Source organism: Vigna unguiculata, chromosome 1 (genome assembly GCF_037176805.1).
Source record: "Vigna unguiculata cultivar grain cowpea cultivar isolate G323 ecotype 2 chromosome 1, ASM3717680v1, whole genome shotgun sequence".
Classification (NCBI taxonomy): Eukaryota; Viridiplantae; Streptophyta; class Magnoliopsida; order Fabales; family Fabaceae; genus Vigna; species Vigna unguiculata.
Window position 1 is genome coordinate 46,980,270 of NC_140792.1, and position 20,841 is coordinate 47,001,110.

Here is a 20,841-nt window from a genome sequence, read left to right on the forward strand (position 1 = left end):
TGAATATACCTCGACGTGAGGGGGTGTGTTGGAAGTCTCACATCGACTAGAGATAAGGTCATTTCATAGTATATAAGTGAGGTGCAAACCTCACCTTACAAGCCGTTTTTGTGAGGTTGAGTTAGGCTTAAAACCCACTTCTAACATGTATCAATATTGGTCTCATTTAATAAACACAATCATAATAGAGAATCAAACAAAACACAAAAATGTGACCTAATTAAAAATTAAATTAACCTACAACCAAACAATATAGATTTAAAATAAACTTAATTATGTTTTGTACTTTGATAAATTTGTAAATTTTCATTTGAGTCCCTATTATATTTTTGTGGTCTATTGAGTTCTTAAAATGTTAAAACTTTTCAATTGAGTCTTTCTCGTTATATTTTTCTAGTACTTGTATATCGTGACATTTATCTTACACTATCACACTGTTTAGATATTGTTATTTAATACATCATTACAAAGTATCATAATAACAAGGATATCTAAAGAATTTGTTAGTGTATTTATCTAAAATTATTATTCGACAACTAAAACCATATATCTATACCTAGTAAAAGAAACTATTACAAAATTATTTCACAATGGTCAGAGATGATAACTATCAATTACTTTCATTAAATATTTGTGTTTATATCCCGTAAAAGTTGAAACAGTTAACTGAACCCTGGACCAAATGGCTTGCAATTTAAATCACATATTATGATGCACAAATATAATATGTGTCCAGATACGATACTTACTAATACGTTGATATATTTATTTTGAAAATAATAAAAACACAACTTGTGATATATGTATATTAAAAATATATAAGTTTTTTTTTTAAAAAAAAGAGAAATATATGATTATTTTTGTGTAAATCCAAATTAAAATTAAATATATAAAATATTTTTAACAAAAAAATTATAAATTATTGTCATCATAAAAATATTATTAATTTATATATTAGATATTTTATTGGTATAAATATCCTAAAATATTAGATATAGATACGTATCAAACACAAATACGTAACACAAATTAAAATTGAAGTATAAGTAACGACTCATTTAGGACGTACTAGATTGAACAAATACTACTTATAAGCTACTATAATGTTGAGTGATTGCATTTGTCTTGTTTTACTGTGAAACAATTCATTTATCAAGAAATTCATTTTTCATCATACAATATTCTTTATGACAGTTACATATCGACAGATACAAAAATATGTTAATAATATAATCTTATACATGGACGTAATCTTATTAAAAAATAAAGAAAATAAATACTATTTATTATAATTATAACTGTCTTGGAATAATAAATTTGACAAAAAAATTAAGAATAATAAATTTAAATAATACTTTGAAGAGACCCGAAAATAAAGTTTAATATATTTAATGACCAGAACATATTTAACATTGTGCTATATTATATCCCGTATAAAAAATATTTGTTACAAAAAGATACGCAGTAAGGAGACAAACAGTATCGATCCATGCATTATATCAAATATCAATCAAGTCAGGTTAAAGACGAAAGGGCCCAAAAAGGATACTTCTCTCATTCAATTTCAGAAAACAAAAAGCAAATAAAATCTCACAAAGGTTCTTACCAATCTCATCACTGCTATATGCATAAACAGTGCGATGATCATAAGTCGACAATTAAAATTTATGTTTCTATTATTAATTAATTACAAAATTTAATTATAATGATTTTTAGGATGATAAAGCTTATTTATCCCTTTCGTTCATATACAAATTTAATTTATTTTACATAATGTCCCGACAAAAGAAGTGCTCCCACTTACAGAATACAGGGTCATATGTAATGTTACTGAAATTAAATATTAATATTCCATTGCATAAAAATAATACAAACCTAAATGTGCTATATGAAAATATAATATATTACAATATTATGTCTCTTAAAAATATATATATATATATATATATATATATATATATATATATATTCTCAATTATATTAAGAATTTTTATAAAAGACTTTTTCGATGGAAGTTTTATTTTTTTAGAATGTAATGTATTGTGTTCTTGTTTTTAAGTGTTGCTTACTAGATTTGTGTTGAATTTCGTGGTGAGTTGGCCAATCATTATACATCATCAACACTAGATATAGAGACATCTGGTATAGTGTTTAGATCCAATCAAGTATTCTAATCCTTGACATATACCAAATATGAATATGCATATTTAGTTGGTTTAAGAAATCTTGTTCTCAAAGCAATGATCCCTCTACTTGGATTGAAAAATATTGCGTCTGATACTCTTAGGTTCTAATTCTTAGACATGAGGTTAGATCTACAAATGAAGTGTACTTCCAGGAACACTAAAATAAAGAAAACAATTGATAGATAATTAAGAATAGTACAATGAAGTTAAGGAGTTAAGTTTAACCCCAACACCTTAATGAGCATCACTTCTCTCAATATTAGTTTTAATCTATTTTTATGATACCAACTCAAATTTTTGTTACTGTTTTATTGTCAAACTCAAGTTAGATTATAAATTACTAATTTAGTATACTTGCCGGAAAAGTTAGATTCCAATGGACAGCAAACAACAATCTTTTCATTTCTATTATATTATTTATGTGTTTCATGATTATTTATCTCCCTGATGAAATTAAAATTAACCGAAAAATAATCCATTGAAACAAATCTCTAAATAATTGTATATGTAACAATCGTTAAAGTTGGTTGTGAGTACTACTGAATATGTTTTATTTAATTATTTCATTAATAATTCAGGTAAATTTACCAATTTCACAAATATTTTTATTTCATCAATACCTCAATCGAAATAATCTTGAACTTTAAAATATGAAAGTCGTAAGTATGTTATCGAATATTGAATAGCGGATCCTCTTGTATACAGCTCACATGATCAATTTGATGTATATATTTTAACCAAACCCTATATGTAGTTTACTTTAACGTTCTTAATAGGTGTAGACGTACATAGCCTTAAATATAGGCCAATCTACCCTTACAAAACTTTAAACGTTTTGAAATAGAAAAATAACTTTTTGACTTGGTTTGACAAAGTTAACAAATTACCAAAAAGAGTAATTTTTTTATTTTTTAAAGGAAGTTAAGATAATAAAATAATAAAATTTTAGGATTTTCTTTTTACCAAAATTGGTTATTTATCAAAGTTTGTCAAAAAAAACTGTCAAAATATCTATCTTCCTTTGATATACTGAAAAACACAATACTATATTTTCATTGCCGCTGAGCCGCCACTTGCATGCACGTGCACCGCCGCCGTAAAAAATCCAACCAAGATAACGTGGTCTCAAACAAAAAACCTATATATCCTCTGAAAAAAAAAATTACCATAGATGAAAACCTCTCTGGTAGTTATAATAACCTGGCCGAGAAAGTCGTCACCTTGAGGATCCTACGTTGTGGACTTTGAAGTAGGTTAACTTACTCCAAAAATTAAGTCAAAAGGCATGACAGCTATGGCTAATTCTTAGTCATGTTAGGGGCGGCACCTTTTAACATTTATTTCAAACTTTCATTCAATCACCTTATGACTTATGACTTGAGGTTATCACAATTTAAATGCATATTACTCTCTCTCAACATTTTGATACAGCCGTCACATTTAAGGTGTAACATCTTCATTAAAAATATCACTAATGCACTTGTACCATGATTTTTGAATGTATTCTTTAAAGGTCCTTTCTTTTTTTATTAACACATCCTAACGTTGATTTTTTCAATCGATGTTTTTATCGTATTAGTAAACAAAAAACCTGGACACACCATTCTATATTTTTTTAATCTCTTATTTGTCAGCACCTTCTCTTTTAATCGTGATTTATTATATAGATGTATGTATAAGTTAACAATATAGTTAAAGGGCATTTGCGGTCTTAATCTAACCACACGTCCATTGTCTGAAGAGCTACATAACTGGCTCTGTGGAAAATACTTGGAACGTCTAAATGCATGCATGTTCCTTTTTAATATTATTCATTTTATAATTTTTGGCGACTAATTTTGTTTTATCCTTTTTGGTCACTATCATTTAAAATTTTACTGAGTTCACAAGTTTACATTTGAAGTTTCAACTTTAAGTGATCAAATGATAAATTGAATTTCCTGTCATCAAGATACATATATAACACCAGATGGTATGCTCTTTTATACCACACTGATATTGATATACTAAATAACATGTACAGCTGATCATGCAAAAACAAAAACAAAAGTCCAAAGGATTAAAATAGTTAAGATTAGGACCATGAGTAAATACGATGTAAAAGTTATTTACATGTTTAGTATACAAGTATTATTCATTTGATGTCATTTATTTTGTATGCATAGAATGAATGAGTTATTATGATTTTTTTTATTTACAATCAGTAAAAAATATAAAACTATGTAAAGTCTAGTTTTCAAAATATAGATACATATATATGGAGAGAAAGAAACTAAATGAAAAACCATGTCAAGAATAGTGTGTTTAACGGAAAATTTAAATATATGCTATATATTTACCTTGATTTAAAGTCAATATATTATTGGCAAAAGAGGTTCCACATGTGATATAATAAAATGAAGAAAATACGGCATGTAGTTATGCAAAAGTGTTTAGAAAATAAATATTTGCAATAGTTGTGAGAACAGTGAGGAATATGGTTCTTGGTAAGCATTAATTATGTGGGATATTTTCTTCTTTCCACGTATATAAAGAAAAGTACGTCTTATTTCTTAATGGAGGCTGCAGAACCTGAACTTGTGGAGCATGAATGAAGACACTTGGTGTGGCCTATATAAGTAGGACATATCCTGTGTGCTCTTTTCAAGAGAAGCAACCAAAGTGGTGCATGGTATATGTTATCTACAACAATGCCTTCTTCTTCTTCTTCTTCTTCTTCCTCTTCTCATGATGCAATTACTGTCCTCTCAAAATGCACTGTTGTGCCTCACCAAAATTCCACTCTAGGAGATCTCAAACTCTCTATCTCAGACCTTAACATGCTCCTCTCTCACTACATTCAAAAGGGCTGTCTCTTCACCACCCCATCTCTCCCCTCTCACGCTCTCATCCCTCACATCATCAACGCGCTTTCTCGCACGCTCTCCCTCTTCCCTCCCTTCGCTGGCCGTCTCAAAACTGACCATCATGGCTACGTCTACATCGCATGCAACGATGCTGGCGTCGATTTCATCCACGCCACCGCCGATCATATCTCCGTTACCGATCTTCTCTCACCTTCCGATGTTCATCCAACCGTCATGCACCTCTTCCCATTCCACCACAAAATTAGTTACACGGCGCATTCCTCCCCTATCATGGCCTTTCAGGTCACGGAGCTCGCTGACGGTGTTTTCATAGGTTGTGCTGTCTGTCACGCCGTCACCGACGGCGCCTCCTTCTGGAACTTCTTCAACACTTTCGCAGCAATTTCTCGAGGAGAAACCTCTTGCCTCTCTAGGCTCCCGGATTTTCGTCGGGATTCCATCCTCACCTCCAAGATTGTGCTTCGGCTGCCAAAAGGTAACTATCGTATTAAAAAGAAATTAGTTTCAATTATTCTTTTCGTTCTGGAACCACCGTTCAGTCATATATTCCGTTCATAATATATAATTTACTTAATTAAAGGAATTGTCAGAATATTATTCTTTCAATTATATATATATATATAAGCAGTAAATAGATTAAACATTACTCGTATAAACTATAATAAAATGTTTTTAATTATCGTGATTAAAAGAATTTATTATACTCACTAGGAATTAAATAGGTAGTTAAACCACGAAAAAGTAATATATTGTCGATAAAAATTAAATCTTATGTATGAAAGCAAAAAATATTACAAAAAATTGTTAAGTTGCTGATTAATTTTTAAGTAGAAATCAAGGTGACCTTCAACGTTGACGCACCCTTTCGCGAGAGAATTTTCAGCTTCAGCCGTGAGTCAATTCAGAAGCTGAAAGCCGCAGTGAATAATGGTGGGAAAATTTGTTGGTTGGAGAATGTTGAGAAGAACGTTGAGTTGATGGGGAAGCTGAGCCACGATACACAAGTGAAAACGACGGAGATTTCATCGTTTCAATCGTTGTGTGCGCTGATGTGGCGGTCCGTTACAAAGGCGAGGGATCTGGAAGAGACTAAAGTGACGACGTTTCGAATGGCAGTCAATGTTCGGAATCGCATGGAGCCCAAGTTGGGAGACCATTACTTTGGGAACGCGATTCAGAGCATTGCCACGTGTGCAGCGGCGGGTGACGTGGTGTCTAGCGAGCTTGGATGGTGCGCGGAGCAACTGAACAAAAGCGTGAAGGCATTCGACAGCGCTACAGTGTGCCGCAACGTGGAGAATTGGGAGCGTGAGCCGAAGTGCTTCGAGTTGGGGAACCACGACGGCGCCACTTTGCAGATGGGAAGCTCGCCCAGGTTTCCGATGTACGACAATGATTTCGGATGGGGGCGGCCACTCGCTGTGAGGAGCGGTGGAGCCAACAAGTTTGATGGAAAAATGTCGGCGTTTCCCGGTAGGAGTGGCGGTGGTAGCGTTGATTTGGAGGTGGTTTTGGCTCCTCACACCATGGACAAACTTCACTCTGATCCCGAGTTCATGTGTTATGTCTCCGGTTAGTCTGGATAACACTTTTAGAACGCACTATTACTGGTTTCGTTTCGTCAAAATATATAATAAAAATCCTTTTCCGTCTTTACATTTCGTAAAGATCTGATAAGGAAAAAGCTATCATATTTATTTATTAGGAAAATTGATATTTGGGTTACTAAATTTTTCACAATCTTATTTTATAATATCAGCTGTGATATTTTAAGTGATTTTTGAATATTGAAAATGAAAAAATAAATAAAAAATTACTTAGAAAATGATATATAAGATTGTAAAAAAAAAGTTATCAAAATTTAGTAGTTAAAAATTTATTTTCCTATTTAATATATGGAAATGATTTTTTGACTACTAGATTTTGATAACTTTTTCTTATAAACTTAGGTATTATTCTCTAAATGGTTTTCTATTTTTTCTTTTTCTCATTCTTAATATTTCAAACCTACCTAAGAGATAACACCTCATGTTGTAAGAGAAAATTATCAAAATTTAGTAGTCAAAATATTATTATCCTTAATATATATTCTGCTTAGAAATCACTGCAAAATGAATATCTACAAATTTTATTTCCCAGCATTCAATTCTTATGTCATCATATTAAAAATATTTGAATGTATGAAATATATGAATTCTCCTTCAGCTGCTATCACCATATATGCTCGAATGCTTGATTCAATATTGGACATATGTATTATAACTTGAAAAGGGAAAAGGTTGCAACTTTTCTTGTTACTACAAAAACACTATAATATGTTTCTTTTAAACATACTTGTTGTCGAATTTATTAAAAACTATAACAATACAAATTATTTCTGTTCGTCTTTAGGAACTGCTGCAAAACTTTTCCTAAGTTTAGCTGATTTAGAGTTTCGCCAATATCAATAACCCTTATATTAAAAGTATTGTTTTCTAAATGTGTTGATTTGCAAATGATAAATGAAACAAAAATAAATGAAATTACACTAAAAACAGAAATTTACAAGTAGGAAAATATGTGGATTTTCTAGTTGTTTTCTGTTGTTTTTTGTCTGTATCTTTAAAATACATTAATAAACAAAAATTTTGATATTTTAAATTATATTAAAAAGAAAACCTTTTTAATATAGTAAAAGTAATGTATTTTAAAAACACAATATAAAAAAAAAAACTTAACAGACAATCTAAACTGAAAATCTGACATCCATACCACCAATCAACAATATGCTGGATGGTTTAATCTTCAACGCTCTCCAATGACCTCATTCATTTTTTCGTCTCATTCAAATATTTTTGCCACCTCTTCAATGACATGTTTTTATCTACCAACATTGTGAACACAAAGGCGTCAAACAATACAAGGAAGGAAGAGAAAGATGATAATAACAATTATAAGATAGTTTAACATTGAAAAAGAAACTTCAACCATGAAAGATATATACAGCAGTTAAGAAGGATTGCGAGACAAACTCAAACTAATTTCACTCGTCATCTTATTTATGTTTATTTAATAGTATTTACTTTGAATTGTTAACTAATTTCACTTGATCCATTTTTAAAAATAAATAGTTAAAAAAATGACTTTATTTAAATCATTATAACCTACAGTCTAGTTTACAATGACAACTCACTGAATCCTAAATTCATGAATTTCAGCCTCAATATCAAAAGAAAATATGAATTCTAAAGTCATAGAAGTACACCACTTCTACATGTACCGAAAAAGAAATTAATTAGTCAAAATTGTGTTGTATTACGCAGTCTCCTCAATTTATTTTAAAATGATTAAAGTCATACTTAGAAGTAGGATTTTTTTTTTCTATAAAGTTGTAGTTTTAAACAATACTTATAATTTAACAAATAAAAGAAATCCACATTTCCGTACATGTTCAAACAGATTATCCAATTAATCGTGGTCCAATCTTATATCTTGCCAAAAGCATGAGAATGTGAAACATAGAATTCCCCTAAAACAAATCCTTCAAAGTAGTAGATATTATTTTTTTCCATTGATGAGTTGAACTTAAATACATCGTACACGGTGATAATATATAAATAAATAATATAATTTTATTATAAAGTAAAGAGTGCATGCGTAAAGAACATGGAATTCCACAGTAACTAGTGTTGTACATATAGTTTGATAATTAGTTGTGATGCCTTTGCTTTAGCCTCGATCTTCTTTAACTCGAATGTTCTGCCAATTTTGGTGGTGGAGATTGAACGTCACTTCATGCATGGTGAGACACAGAATAATGGTCTCTGTTACATTCTATATACTCCAAATGTTAATGGTTCCAAACAAGATTTCATGTTCCCACCACAATAGAGGCTTCATTCACACACAATCCTCCTCTTCAAAAAAAAAAAAGTCATCAATTTGGCCAGTGCATTATTGTCATGTTAAAAGTAGATTAGGGTGATTTGGCTCTTTTATACTAAAATAGGTCGACAATTTTGAGCTAAAATAGGATAGAAATCATATTCAAGGTTGTTCCTATTAATATACTTTTTTGTGGCTTTTTTTTTATTTCAGGATTGGTTAGAAGTCTAATTTGTAAATATAGGTTTGTTCATTTTTTTTTCTTTTACCAAACAGGGTCAAGTCATCATGGTGGATAACGATATTGTAGGTGAAGTCGTTCTCTATCTGACCGATTTCTCTTTTTTTTAGAGAAAGCAATGTCATCATCAGAAACTAAGGTTTATGTTAATTGAAAAGTGAAGTCGTCTTCTAACATTACTTCACTTTTTAGGTTTTTTTTTTCAATTTTTTTCCTTTTTTTCAAAATATTAAGTTTTCATTATTTTTTCTTTTTTTTTTCAAAATTTTCAGTTTTAATTATTTTTCCTTTTTTTTTCAAAATTTTCAGTTTTCATTATTTAATTTTCAATTTTCGTTAATTACAAAAATAAATAAATAAACCTGAAAAATGAAGTCGTCATGTACGAAGACAACCACATCTTTTCCTTAACAAAACCGTAGTTTTCAACGACTACATTTTTTAAAAAAAAAAAAAAGAAATCGATTGGGTGGAGGATGACTTCACCTGTAATGTCGTCCTTCACCATGACGACTTTATCCTATTTGGCAAAAAAAAAATCAACGGATCCATATTTACAAATTTGACTTCTAAAAGATCCTGAAATACAAAATAGCCACTTTTTGTACCAATGAAAGAACGAATATTTATATTTATTAGACATTAAATGATACGGGAAATGAAATTAGACAATAGTTGATAGATTTAAGAGATTCTATTATTTGTTAAGTTTGGTATTGGTTCCACTGTGCCATAACATTGAAATAACATGTCATGTCTATTATGTGCAATTTCCTGTGTGAAATTCTGCTGATTAGCATTTTCCTGTTTTAATCACCTTCAAATGCATGCATCTTAACATCTTTTATCCTAAATTTAACAATTAAATGTTTTGTCCCATTCTTTATCCAAAGACTGTATGGTAAATGCCCTCAACAACCAACGTGTATTGCTTCCGGACCACTACATATAGACCAAACATCTTTTCGAAATAATCAAAATCTCCCTTAACATACGATCTTATATATAACGAGTTAAGATTAATTTTCTATAGTATCGTGCCTATTTTATTTTGTTACATGATCATGATAAAAATCATGAAATTTTATTTTATATTATTACATGATCAAAGCATATGTATATATCCTCGGAATTGATTTTTTTCTGGTTAGATATGGAAAAGTTTAACATAAATAAAAATATGAAAGTTGTAGAACTACTTTTCTTTTTACTTATCTAAAAAAAATTATTTTATTAGATTCAACTCTTGTTTTTAACTTTCTAATACTTAACTTTTTGAATAATTATGAACATTTAATATAAAAAAATGAGGTTAGATTCATTACAGGAATTTGTTTAATTACTGATAGTACTACAAAAAAATACTGAAAAACAATCAATTTTAAAGATAAAAAAATAATTGATCACTATAATTTAAATATTAATTTATAAAAAATATTATTGGTCTCTAAAAGAGTCATTGCTATGAATAAAATATTATAACTAGTGATTAATTATATCCTAAATTGGCCACTAATATTTACTATCAAAGTTTTGGTTACCAAAATAATTAGTGACCAAATTGGTCAATACCATATTAATAAGTGGCCAATTTAGACACTAATTTCTTTGATAACAAAAATATTGATAGTTAGTGTTAATTGTTCATTAATTATAACTTTTTAATCATAACAGTGACTAGTTTAGATATCTATAATTATAACTTTTTATTCATAATAGTGATTAGTTTCTAAATTAGTAATTAAAGTAGAGTTGTCAATTTGACTCAGTCCCTAGACGTGGATTGGGCTTAAAAAAGTTCACAGGACCAAAAAGTCTCCGATTAAAAAAATTCACAGGACCAAAAACTTCACAAAAGCCTTGTGAGTTAGATTATAACTCATGTATTTCCTTTTTAAACATTAAAAATATATTATTTTATTAAATATATTATTATAGTTTCGGTTTAGGTTGACATCTCTCGATAATCAACGTTGACCCACCTATCTAGACAATCAGTTTGATCGGCCAGTCTGACCACTACCACAAGCTCGCTCGTTTTAACCTTCAGCCGAGAACAATCTATTCTGAGCTTCTATCTAAATTGACTGTGTTGATCTTCCAACAATTTTAGACGCATGCCCACAACGAGCCATTTCATTATATATATATATATATATATATATATATATATATATATATATATATATATATATATATATATATATATATATATTATGTATGAATAAATTATTGGATAGAATAATATGAGTGTCACTTTATTACGTAATTAAAAAATGATAAATTTTTTTATAGAAAACGATATTTAAACAAATAAAAAATATAACACAAGTTTTAAAGAAAACGATGAGGCACTTGTATCTTCTATTTGTGTTATTGGTAATTGAATATCATCACTCATTGTCTAAAAAGACAACAGCTTAGTATTCAAATAAAATTGAATCAAAATTTACTAAATTTGAGTTTTATAAATTACAAAATGATTTCTAATAGTAAAATGTGCACAGATAACAAAAGTAATTTTTATTTAATTAAAAATTATTATACATAATATTTTTTAATTTATAATAATTTTGATAATAATATTATAAATAATTAATATTATAAATTACTATACGTCTGTTTATTTTTTTCATTTTATTGCAATTCTTATAATTTTTGTTGTTGCGTCGGAATATATTAGGATTCTCCTTAGCTAGAGAGGTCAAAATGGGTCTCAACCCGTGAGTCAACCCGGCTCACCACGGGTTCGAGCTAGGTTGGGTTGAGAAAAATTCAGTTTTTTTAAAAGTGGGTTGAACTCAATCTGGCTCACTTAACCCATGGGTTAAATGGGTTCAAGCCGCCGGGTTGAGGGTGGATTGACTCACTTAACCCATCAACATTTTTTTACAATATTTTTTTTATTTTTTTTACAATGTTTTTTTTAATTTTTTTTAATAATTATTTACTATTTCTAATTATATAGGTTCACAATTTCATATTTTTAAATGTTAGAATGTTGCTTAATAATATTTGAATAATTTGAATATTTTATTGAATAACATAACAACAAAAGTAATATTAGTCATGTTTTCTTGGATTATATGGACACTTAATAATTAATCATATATTGGTCGTGAGCATGATGAAAACATTGATTATTGATTTTATCGTGATTATCATCTCATAATTTAAATATTTGAATACTTAAAAATAAATATATAAATATTTTTTTTTTATGTGAGTTGATGAATTAACCCACTTAACTCATTAACCCATAATAAATTAAATCGGATTACAAAATTTATAATTCATCATAAAATAAACTGAGTTAAATTTATTCATTTTCAATCCGACTAAATGACCATCCTCAGCGAAAAAATGTTGCCTTAAACTTAGCGTGGACATGCAGTGGTGCAGACTCTGCGTTATCATTGCAGAAATATAACTGTCTGTGGTTGCCGCAGAAATGTAATAGTGGCTGGCTGCCACCTAGCAAACGCTGGTCACAGTCACAGAAGAGAAAAAAGAGGGTCAATCTGACAAATGCTCACACATCTATGCATTGGTACCTTAAGTTAGTTACTACAAAATTACAACTTTAAATAACAGAATGCTTAAGAACTTGGAAAATATGTAAGAAAACAAAATTAATATAACAGGTCTAGTGAGGTAGAAAATAATTACAAAAGAAATTATAACTATTGTATTGTTTTCAACCCTCATTAATTTTTGCTTTATTTTTTATTAACTTCTATTTACATTTTCATTTTATGTACTTTGTTAACTTATTTTTATATATTTATTTACACATGTTCGTCCTTGGTTTAAAGTTGTATTAAGAGAAAAGACTTTTAATATATTAAATCTTTATAATGTTAATCGGTATTCTTAGAATACTCTTTAAAAAATATTAATACGTATGTATTCTAATATTTTTATATAAAAAAACTGAAATAATTAAATTTATTAAAAGAATATAAATACATATAACATTTTTATAATATGTTTTGAAATTTTAAGTAATAATTTTATGATATAAATAAGCACTTCAATTATTTTATTATTTTTACTTTTTAGATATTTTAACATTATTTTTTATTAGTATTTTTGTTAATTTTAATTATTTATGTTTAATTATATTTTAATTTTTAACAATATTAAAATATAATTATTTAATTGTTTTTTAACTTTTATTTTTTTAAATAAAATATTAAACACAACATTCATTAACATTTTTTACTTTAAATTAAATAAAATTATATTAATAATCATTAGGTCAGATATCCTTTAATATCAAAATTAATAATAAATTTTTGTCAAATTTAATGCATATTAATTATTCTTAATTAGTGTTCTAGTTAAAGTAATTAATAAATATTTAATTTTACCAAAATATATTGGTAATCGTGTCACTAAAAGAACTCTGACATCAAGAATCATTAATGTTGTCTAGAAAATTTTTTTTTATAAATGTTATATAATTATAATTGATAATTTATTTGATGTGAAAAAATAATTAAAAATAATTAAATAACAAAATAATTTTAATGTTATACCGTTTCTCTTTATTTGTAACAGTTTTCCTTTCATTTTGATGTTGCTACAAATTAAAATATAATTAAACTTTAATAAAAAAAAACTAAATTAACATAGAAAGTTACAAACAAACAAAAAAGTAAACAACCCATTATATCAACTATCAAATAATAAAATGTTAAACATCTAAATTTATTTGAGGTTAAATATGTTTTAGATTTCTTAATTTTCAATGAAAATTGGAATTAGATTCTCTTTGAAATTTTGGATTACTTTTGTCTTAATCTTTAATAATGCGTGAATTTACTTCTTTTAACCAAATTGTGTTAAATTTATTTGTCATTTTAAACTCGTTTCTCAGTTAACACTGAAGCGAAAATGTGTGAAACGGTGTAAACAACTCAAATGCTATCATGAAATGCATATAAAATGTCAAATAAATTTAATACAATTTGGTTAAAAGGACTAAATCCGCACATTTATAAAGTTGAATGACTAAATTGGACAAAAAATTTCAAAGAAGGATTAATTATAATTTTTACTTATAAATTAAGGGATGAAAAACATTTTTAATCCTTTATTGTATTATTTAAATATTTTTTAACATTTTCTTTTGATATACATAAAATAAATTATCAATTATATATGTGCATTTTTGTCTTCCAAACAAAATAAAATTACGTTAATGATTATTAAAGTTAAAATTTATTTATGAGAATCAACTACAACAAAATACTTATAAATTTATATTATTATAAGTAGTAAAGTTAATTATTTCATATTTCAATGTAATGAAATATCATTTATATTATTATAAGTAGTAAAGTTAAATATCATTAATTATACAGTTATACTTAAACTGGTTAGCATTTTACTTAAATATTTGCAAAGATTTTTTTTCATTAAATATTCGATATTGAATGTTGATGATATAAATAATTGCTTGTTGACATTACTGAAACTATTGATGGTATAACAAATTATTTAAAAGGAAATAGACAACTTTTTCTTACCATATCAAAATTGAAATATTAAAAGATAAAAAAAATAAAAATTCACTTGTTGTGAAACTTGTTAAAAAATCATTTTTATTATTTAAATGGCTCTATCCCTATTTATTGTTATTGGTTTGAGGACCTGGACATAAATTTTGCTTTTAGTGGTCATTTATATTAGCTGACGTCTGTTTATGATGTAAAAATAGAATAATTTTATATCTTCTTATTACGGATATTTATTTTAACCCTAAATCCTAAACATTTGAAAATATTAAATAAATGTTTATTTATATTAAACGCTTAATGAAGTTAGTTAATAACTTTAAAGGATCATTTTCAAATTTGTCTTTAATATTAATTGGACATCTTTTTATTTTCGGATTAGTTTAGTAAATTGTAATATTTCAAATACTACACGTACATCTTTTCGAATAAATCAACACACTATAGAAACATATACATGTAAATTTATAAGCACCATGAACAACTGATTATATTAATTATTTTCATTATGCCACATATATGAATAAATTCTAAATAACGTAGCGTATATCAAATAGACACTAATTGTTTCAAACTTAAAATAATGATTGTAGAAAAAAAAAAAAACTGCTGCTACTTCTGGATTATCATATTACTGTATTTTCTTCGCTCTTGATGTATTTATCTTGTTATTTATTACTTTTTTTTTTCTTCTTTATCTCTCTCCTCCATAACTTTTTTCCAGATTTTCGAACAAGAGTTAAAAGTGTTTGTTTTATAAGGCGTGGTAACACAAGTTGAACGTATTCTCAAGGTTATGAGCACCGAGACATGTTGGTAGATAATATAAATACGGAGCACCCATCGTTCTCTTTTCCATAGAAACAGAGTTTGGAGGAGAGTTTCGTTTTTGTGTTTGTTACGTAGAAAATGTCTTCTCCTTGTGATTCAGTCACTGTCATCTCAAAATGCAAAGTTGTCCCTCACAAAAACTCTACTCTGGGAGATCTGAAACTCTCTATCTCAGACCTTAACATGCTCTTATGTCACTACATCCAAAAGGGGTGTCTCTTCACCACCCCATCTCTACCGTCACAACCTCTCATCCCTCATCTCACCAAAGCACTATCTCACACCCTCTCCCTTTTTCCTCCCTTTGCAGGTCGCCTCAAAACTGATGTTGACGGCTATGTCTACATCACATGCAACGACGCTGGCGTCGATTTCATCCACGCCACCGCCACTGATGTCTCCGTCGCCGACCTCCTGTCATCCTCCGATGTCCATCCAATCGTCAAACACCTCTTCCCATTCCACCACAAAATTAGTTACACGGCACATTCCTCCCCCATCATGGCCTTTCAGGTCACCGAGCTTGCTGACGGTGTTTTTATAGGTTGTGCTGTCTGTCACGCCGTCACCGACGGTGCTTCCTTCTGGAACTTCTTTAACACTTTCGCAGCAAATTCTCGAGGAGAAACCGCTTGTCTCTCCAGGCTCCCGGATTTTCGTCGGGATTCCATCCTCACCTCTAAGGTCGTGCTTCAACTTCCGAAAGGTGACCATAAAAAAATTCCTCTATTTTAATTAAAAGAATATTCAGTTTTAGAGTCAACCAGGAAAGAGAAAAAAAATCAATAACAACATTAAAAATTATGACTAACTAATTTTCTTGTTTAAGTAGAAATAAAGGCCACCTTCAATGTTGAGGCGCCATTTCGCGAGAAAATCTTCAGTTTCAGCCGTGAATCAGTTCAGAAGCTGAAAGCCTTAGTGAACAAACCTCCGATAATGTTTACGCCGGAGAGCGTTGATGTCGCGGATGAGATGATGGCGAAGCTGAACACGGACACACAACTGAAAACAGCTAAAGAAGGTGCAAGGGTTGAAACGACGGAGATTTCTTCATTCCAATCGTTGTGCGCATTGATGTGGAAATGCGTGACGAGGGCGAGGAATATGAAGAAGTCTAAAGTGACGTCGTTTCGAACTGCCGCTAATATTCGGCAGCGCATGAAGCCCAAGTTGGCTGATTTCTACTTCGGGAATGCGCTTCAGAGCATTACCACGTGTGCAACAGTGGGTGATGTGGTGTTGAAGGACCTTCAATGGTGTGCAGAGCAACTGAGTAGGAGCGTGAAGGCGTTTGATAGCGCTACGGTGCAGCGTAATGTGGAGAATTGGGAGCGTGAGCCGAAGTGCTACGAGTTAGGAAACCATGACGGCGCCACTGTGCAGATGGGAAGCTCGCCAAGATTTCCGATGTATGACAACGATTTTGGATGGGGGAGGCCCATAACAGTGCGGAGCGGCGGAGCAAACAAGTTTGACGGTAAAATGTCGGCGTTTCCTGGACGAAATGGCGGTGGCAGCGTCGACGTGGAGGTGGTTTTGGCCCCTGAAACAATGGCGCAACTCGAGTCCGATCCTGAATTCTTGCTTTACGTGTCTTCTCAGTGCGTAGGGACACGTGTCTGAATGTGATGGAAATAATAACTTTCATCTTCATATTGATGCTGTTCAGATTATGTTTGTGTTCAAGTTTAGTTAATCTCTGCCTTGTTGTTTGGGCTCACATCTTTGCATGGATGTATTGTTTACTGGTCTTTATGATTATTAGTTTGACTTCTTGAAAATCTTTCAATTGTTATGCTCGTTCTATTTTATAAAAAAATATTTAACTAATATGTTAACCATTAATAAATTAATATATTCTAATTAGTAACGTACTCCGTTTCATATAAAAGAAGTAACATAACCAGTTTAAGTTTTATTCTACAAATACCTATAAAATTAAAAAGTTTAACTTTTATTCTACAAATACCTATAAAATTAAATGAATTAATTGCATGATTCTTCGTTATTATAATTTTTTATATTTCATTAAATTTTTCTTACAAATTTATTATAAAAATAAAAAAAATAAAATTCTTTTTATTATTTTTTCTAAAATTTTTAATTAACATGTAATTTTTTTTAGATAATTTTTTCATACAAAACTATAAAATTTCTAAATATTTTTTTATACATTTTTATGAAATTTCTTAAAAAAATTAGTACTAATTTCTTGCAAATGATTTTTCATAAATATCTCTTACAAAAAATAATTAAAACGAAATTAAGCAATAGGTGTTTTTTTAGTAGTGCTATAAACCCCACATATATATTGAGAAAATATCAGCTTTTAGTTTCTCAATATATCTTTAGTTCTAGTAATTACTTTTTAAGAGAGATTAAAATTGTTAGAAAATAGAAAAAATATTTAATCTCGTAAAAACTAAATAAGAGTAATAGAAATAAATAAAAGACTGAAAGTATAGAGTTAAAATCTGAAACTCATTTTGTACTACAAAATCATTTTAAGTCAAAAATCACAGATCTGGTTGCGATAGAGCTTAAAAACAGTCTTCCGGTATTCTTTTTGCAATTCACGACAATGAAAAGAACTCGTGTCATCACACAATGTGACGGATATCCATTCACTTACTCAATTTTTTATGCTACACATGCACTTTTGTAAAAGATGAAGATTAAATATTAAATGTAGGAACATTGACAAAAGTAACATTTTTTCGGAAATACTAAAATTTAATTTTGTTATGTCTAATTATTCGAGCTTTTCGTATATGTCTTGAACAGAGGACACCTGAAGTGTCTTTGTATACATTTGATAAGACGTTCTAGAGTTGAAGCATTTTATTTAGACAATTTTTTTCAAAAATAAATTAGGATGAAATTTAAATGAATTTTTAACACGCTAAATTTGTTAAGAACGCAGTTTTTACACAACAGTTAATTTTTTAAATAAATATGAAATTAAATTTTTACTCATGAATATTTTTTTTGGTTAAATATGTTTTTGTCTCTTAAGTTTAAGTGAATTTTAGAATTAGTTCCTCGTCGAAACTTTATACCAATTTAGTTATTCATCTTTAGAAATGCGTGAATTTAGTCATTCTTATCAAATTTATTTGACATTTTAAACGCATTTTGTAATAATATTTGAATTAACATTGAAGAAAAAATGTGTCAAACGGTATAAACAATTTAAATACTATGATGAAATGTACTTGAAGCGTCAAATAAACTTAACAAAATTTGATTAAAAAGACTAAATTCACATATTTTTGAAAATAAATAACTAAATTGGTCAAAATTTTTAAAAGTGAACTAATTCTAAATTTTACTGAAAATTGAGAATGAAAAGAAATTTAATCATTTTTGTTTTTTTCTTAATGCTCTCAACTCAATGATGCCTTCAATATTAATGGCGTGAATTGGTATGGCTAAGCATTCCCTGGAATTAAAATGGTATAACGAATAAGATCTTGGTCCATGCTCTGCACCTACATGTATTCCCATTGGGCAATAATGCGGTGCCATTCCTATAACCAATGACCAATGACCAAATAAAAGTTGCACTAATGATTCACGATATCAGTCCCATACGTTAAGTACCATTCATTACCTTAAAAAAAAGCACATGCAGTTCATCAAATAGAAATGGAAATGGTGCATGCATGCATGACAATTTGGCAATTCGTAATACAATTTGATTGTTGCCATTCTTGAGAATGCAGTTTTGAACTCTGATCAACAAGTTATTCGAACGTATCTGCTTAGATGAATTTGAGCAATAATATGTTGGTCAAGAGAAGTTTATCTACCTGCAAACACGGGCACGGCTCTTCATAATTAAGGGAACTAAGGCTTCCAAATCAATTTTAACACTCACAGACTACTTTTCAGTACGTTGCATTTTAATTTATGCAGAATATTCATGAAAAAAAAACTAAAAATATTGGAATTAATTAAAATAAATTTTCAGATAAAAAGGATTTTATTTCACATATATATATACACTAATCAATTAATTAATTCACTAATAAATTGAATATTAAATTTCAATGTTAAAAAACTTAAAATTAATAATAGAAAATTCAAATTGTTTCTTTTTTTTTTTCTTTTTAGTTCTTTTAAAATGGAACCGAAAAAGGAAAATTGATTTTTAGTAGGAGTAGAAAAAGTCAATTCGACTTTCATCGCCAACACTCTCAACAAACAAACGTTTTTTTTTCTTTGAATTTTTTTTTTCATTAAGTCATATTTTAAATTTATTTTGAGGTTCTAGACAAAAACGAAATAATATTTTTATCTAAATCTTATATGTTAGCATTTTTGTATAAACTCTTTAACCTCAGTTAGCCAGATGTAAGGTGAATGAGTAGATTAAGGGACCTAATTTTCAGTCCTACGATCAGAGTAATGTTTTGATTTCATGACATCGTTACTTCATTATTGGTTCTACGATGGAGTTAATGTTTCGATCTCAGGACATCATTAGGATTAATCTATCCTTCATCTTTGGTATCCGTTTTGGAATGTGAATTTTATGATACTTTTGTGCTTCAAAGATATTTCTAAGAGTGGGAGGAATAAAAGATATTTAAATCTTTTTAGACTTCGACTTTTAATTAAGATGCACTAGTGTAGAATTCTCATTTTACCTCGCCTTATATGCCTCGGTTGGCCAGGAACCGAAGCATATAATGGTGCGGTGACATTTTTGTAATTAGAGCCAAGTTTTAGGTCTCGGTTCTCCAAATACCCGAAGCCAAAAAGGGGTATAGGCCCCGGTTCGTCCAAAATCGGTGCCAAATAGTGGTATAGGCCTCGGTCCAGTAAGACCCGAAGCCAAAAAGTGGTTGGACGTTAGCTGTTTGGCCTCGGTCCAAGGAGACCCGGTGCCAAAAGGGAGTCTATGGCTTCGGTTCCCCTAACAACTGAAGTCATAGGGTTTATTTAGGATTCAAATTTCGCGAACCATTCTTCTTCCCCGCCGCTCTCAATTTCTCTCTGAAACTTCATTTCTCTCTTCTCTCTCCCTGTAACTCTAACTCTTCCTCGCTGCACCTCCACTGAAACATAGCATACACAGGATTTGTTCTGGTGGTTGCGTTAACGGTTTTCTGAAGCACAAGGTTGGAGGGAGCGTGGCTTCTATGTAGGTGACTTCGTCGTTGAAGCTTGTGTGAGGGAAGGGCTGTGACAGAGGGAAGATGAAGGTTTCGCGAGTGTAGCGGCAGGAGGAGAGCGTGAGGCCGAGGTGGGTGTGGGCTTAGAAGATCAATGGTGTCATGGATTTGAGAAGTTGTGTGGTCCTACACGTTTTGATTATGGTC

General features: G+C 29.6%; 2 protein-coding genes across 2 annotated transcripts; both read left to right on the forward strand.

Annotated features, from left to right (window-relative positions):
* The first annotated feature begins 4,822 nt into the window (after positions 1–4,822).
* Positions 4,823–6,785, forward strand: LOC114185953 (putative acetyltransferase At3g50280). Its single transcript, XM_028073938.2, has 2 exons — positions 4,823–5,528; positions 5,885–6,785. Exons 1-2 carry the CDS (start codon positions 4,862–4,864, stop codon positions 6,628–6,630), a joined length of 1,413 nt encoding a protein of 470 aa, XP_027929739.1. The 5' UTR covers positions 4,823–4,861; the 3' UTR covers positions 6,631–6,785.
* Positions 6,786–15,468: 8,683 nt separating this feature from the next.
* Positions 15,469–17,344, forward strand: LOC114163057 (putative acetyltransferase At3g50280). The gene is made up of 2 exons (XM_028047119.2): positions 15,469–16,217; positions 16,344–17,344. The coding sequence occupies exons 1-2, from the start codon at positions 15,590–15,592 to the stop codon at positions 17,135–17,137; spliced, it is 1,422 nt and encodes a 473-aa protein (XP_027902920.1). The 5' UTR covers positions 15,469–15,589; the 3' UTR covers positions 17,138–17,344.
* The last annotated feature ends 3,497 nt before the right edge of the window (positions 17,345–20,841 follow it).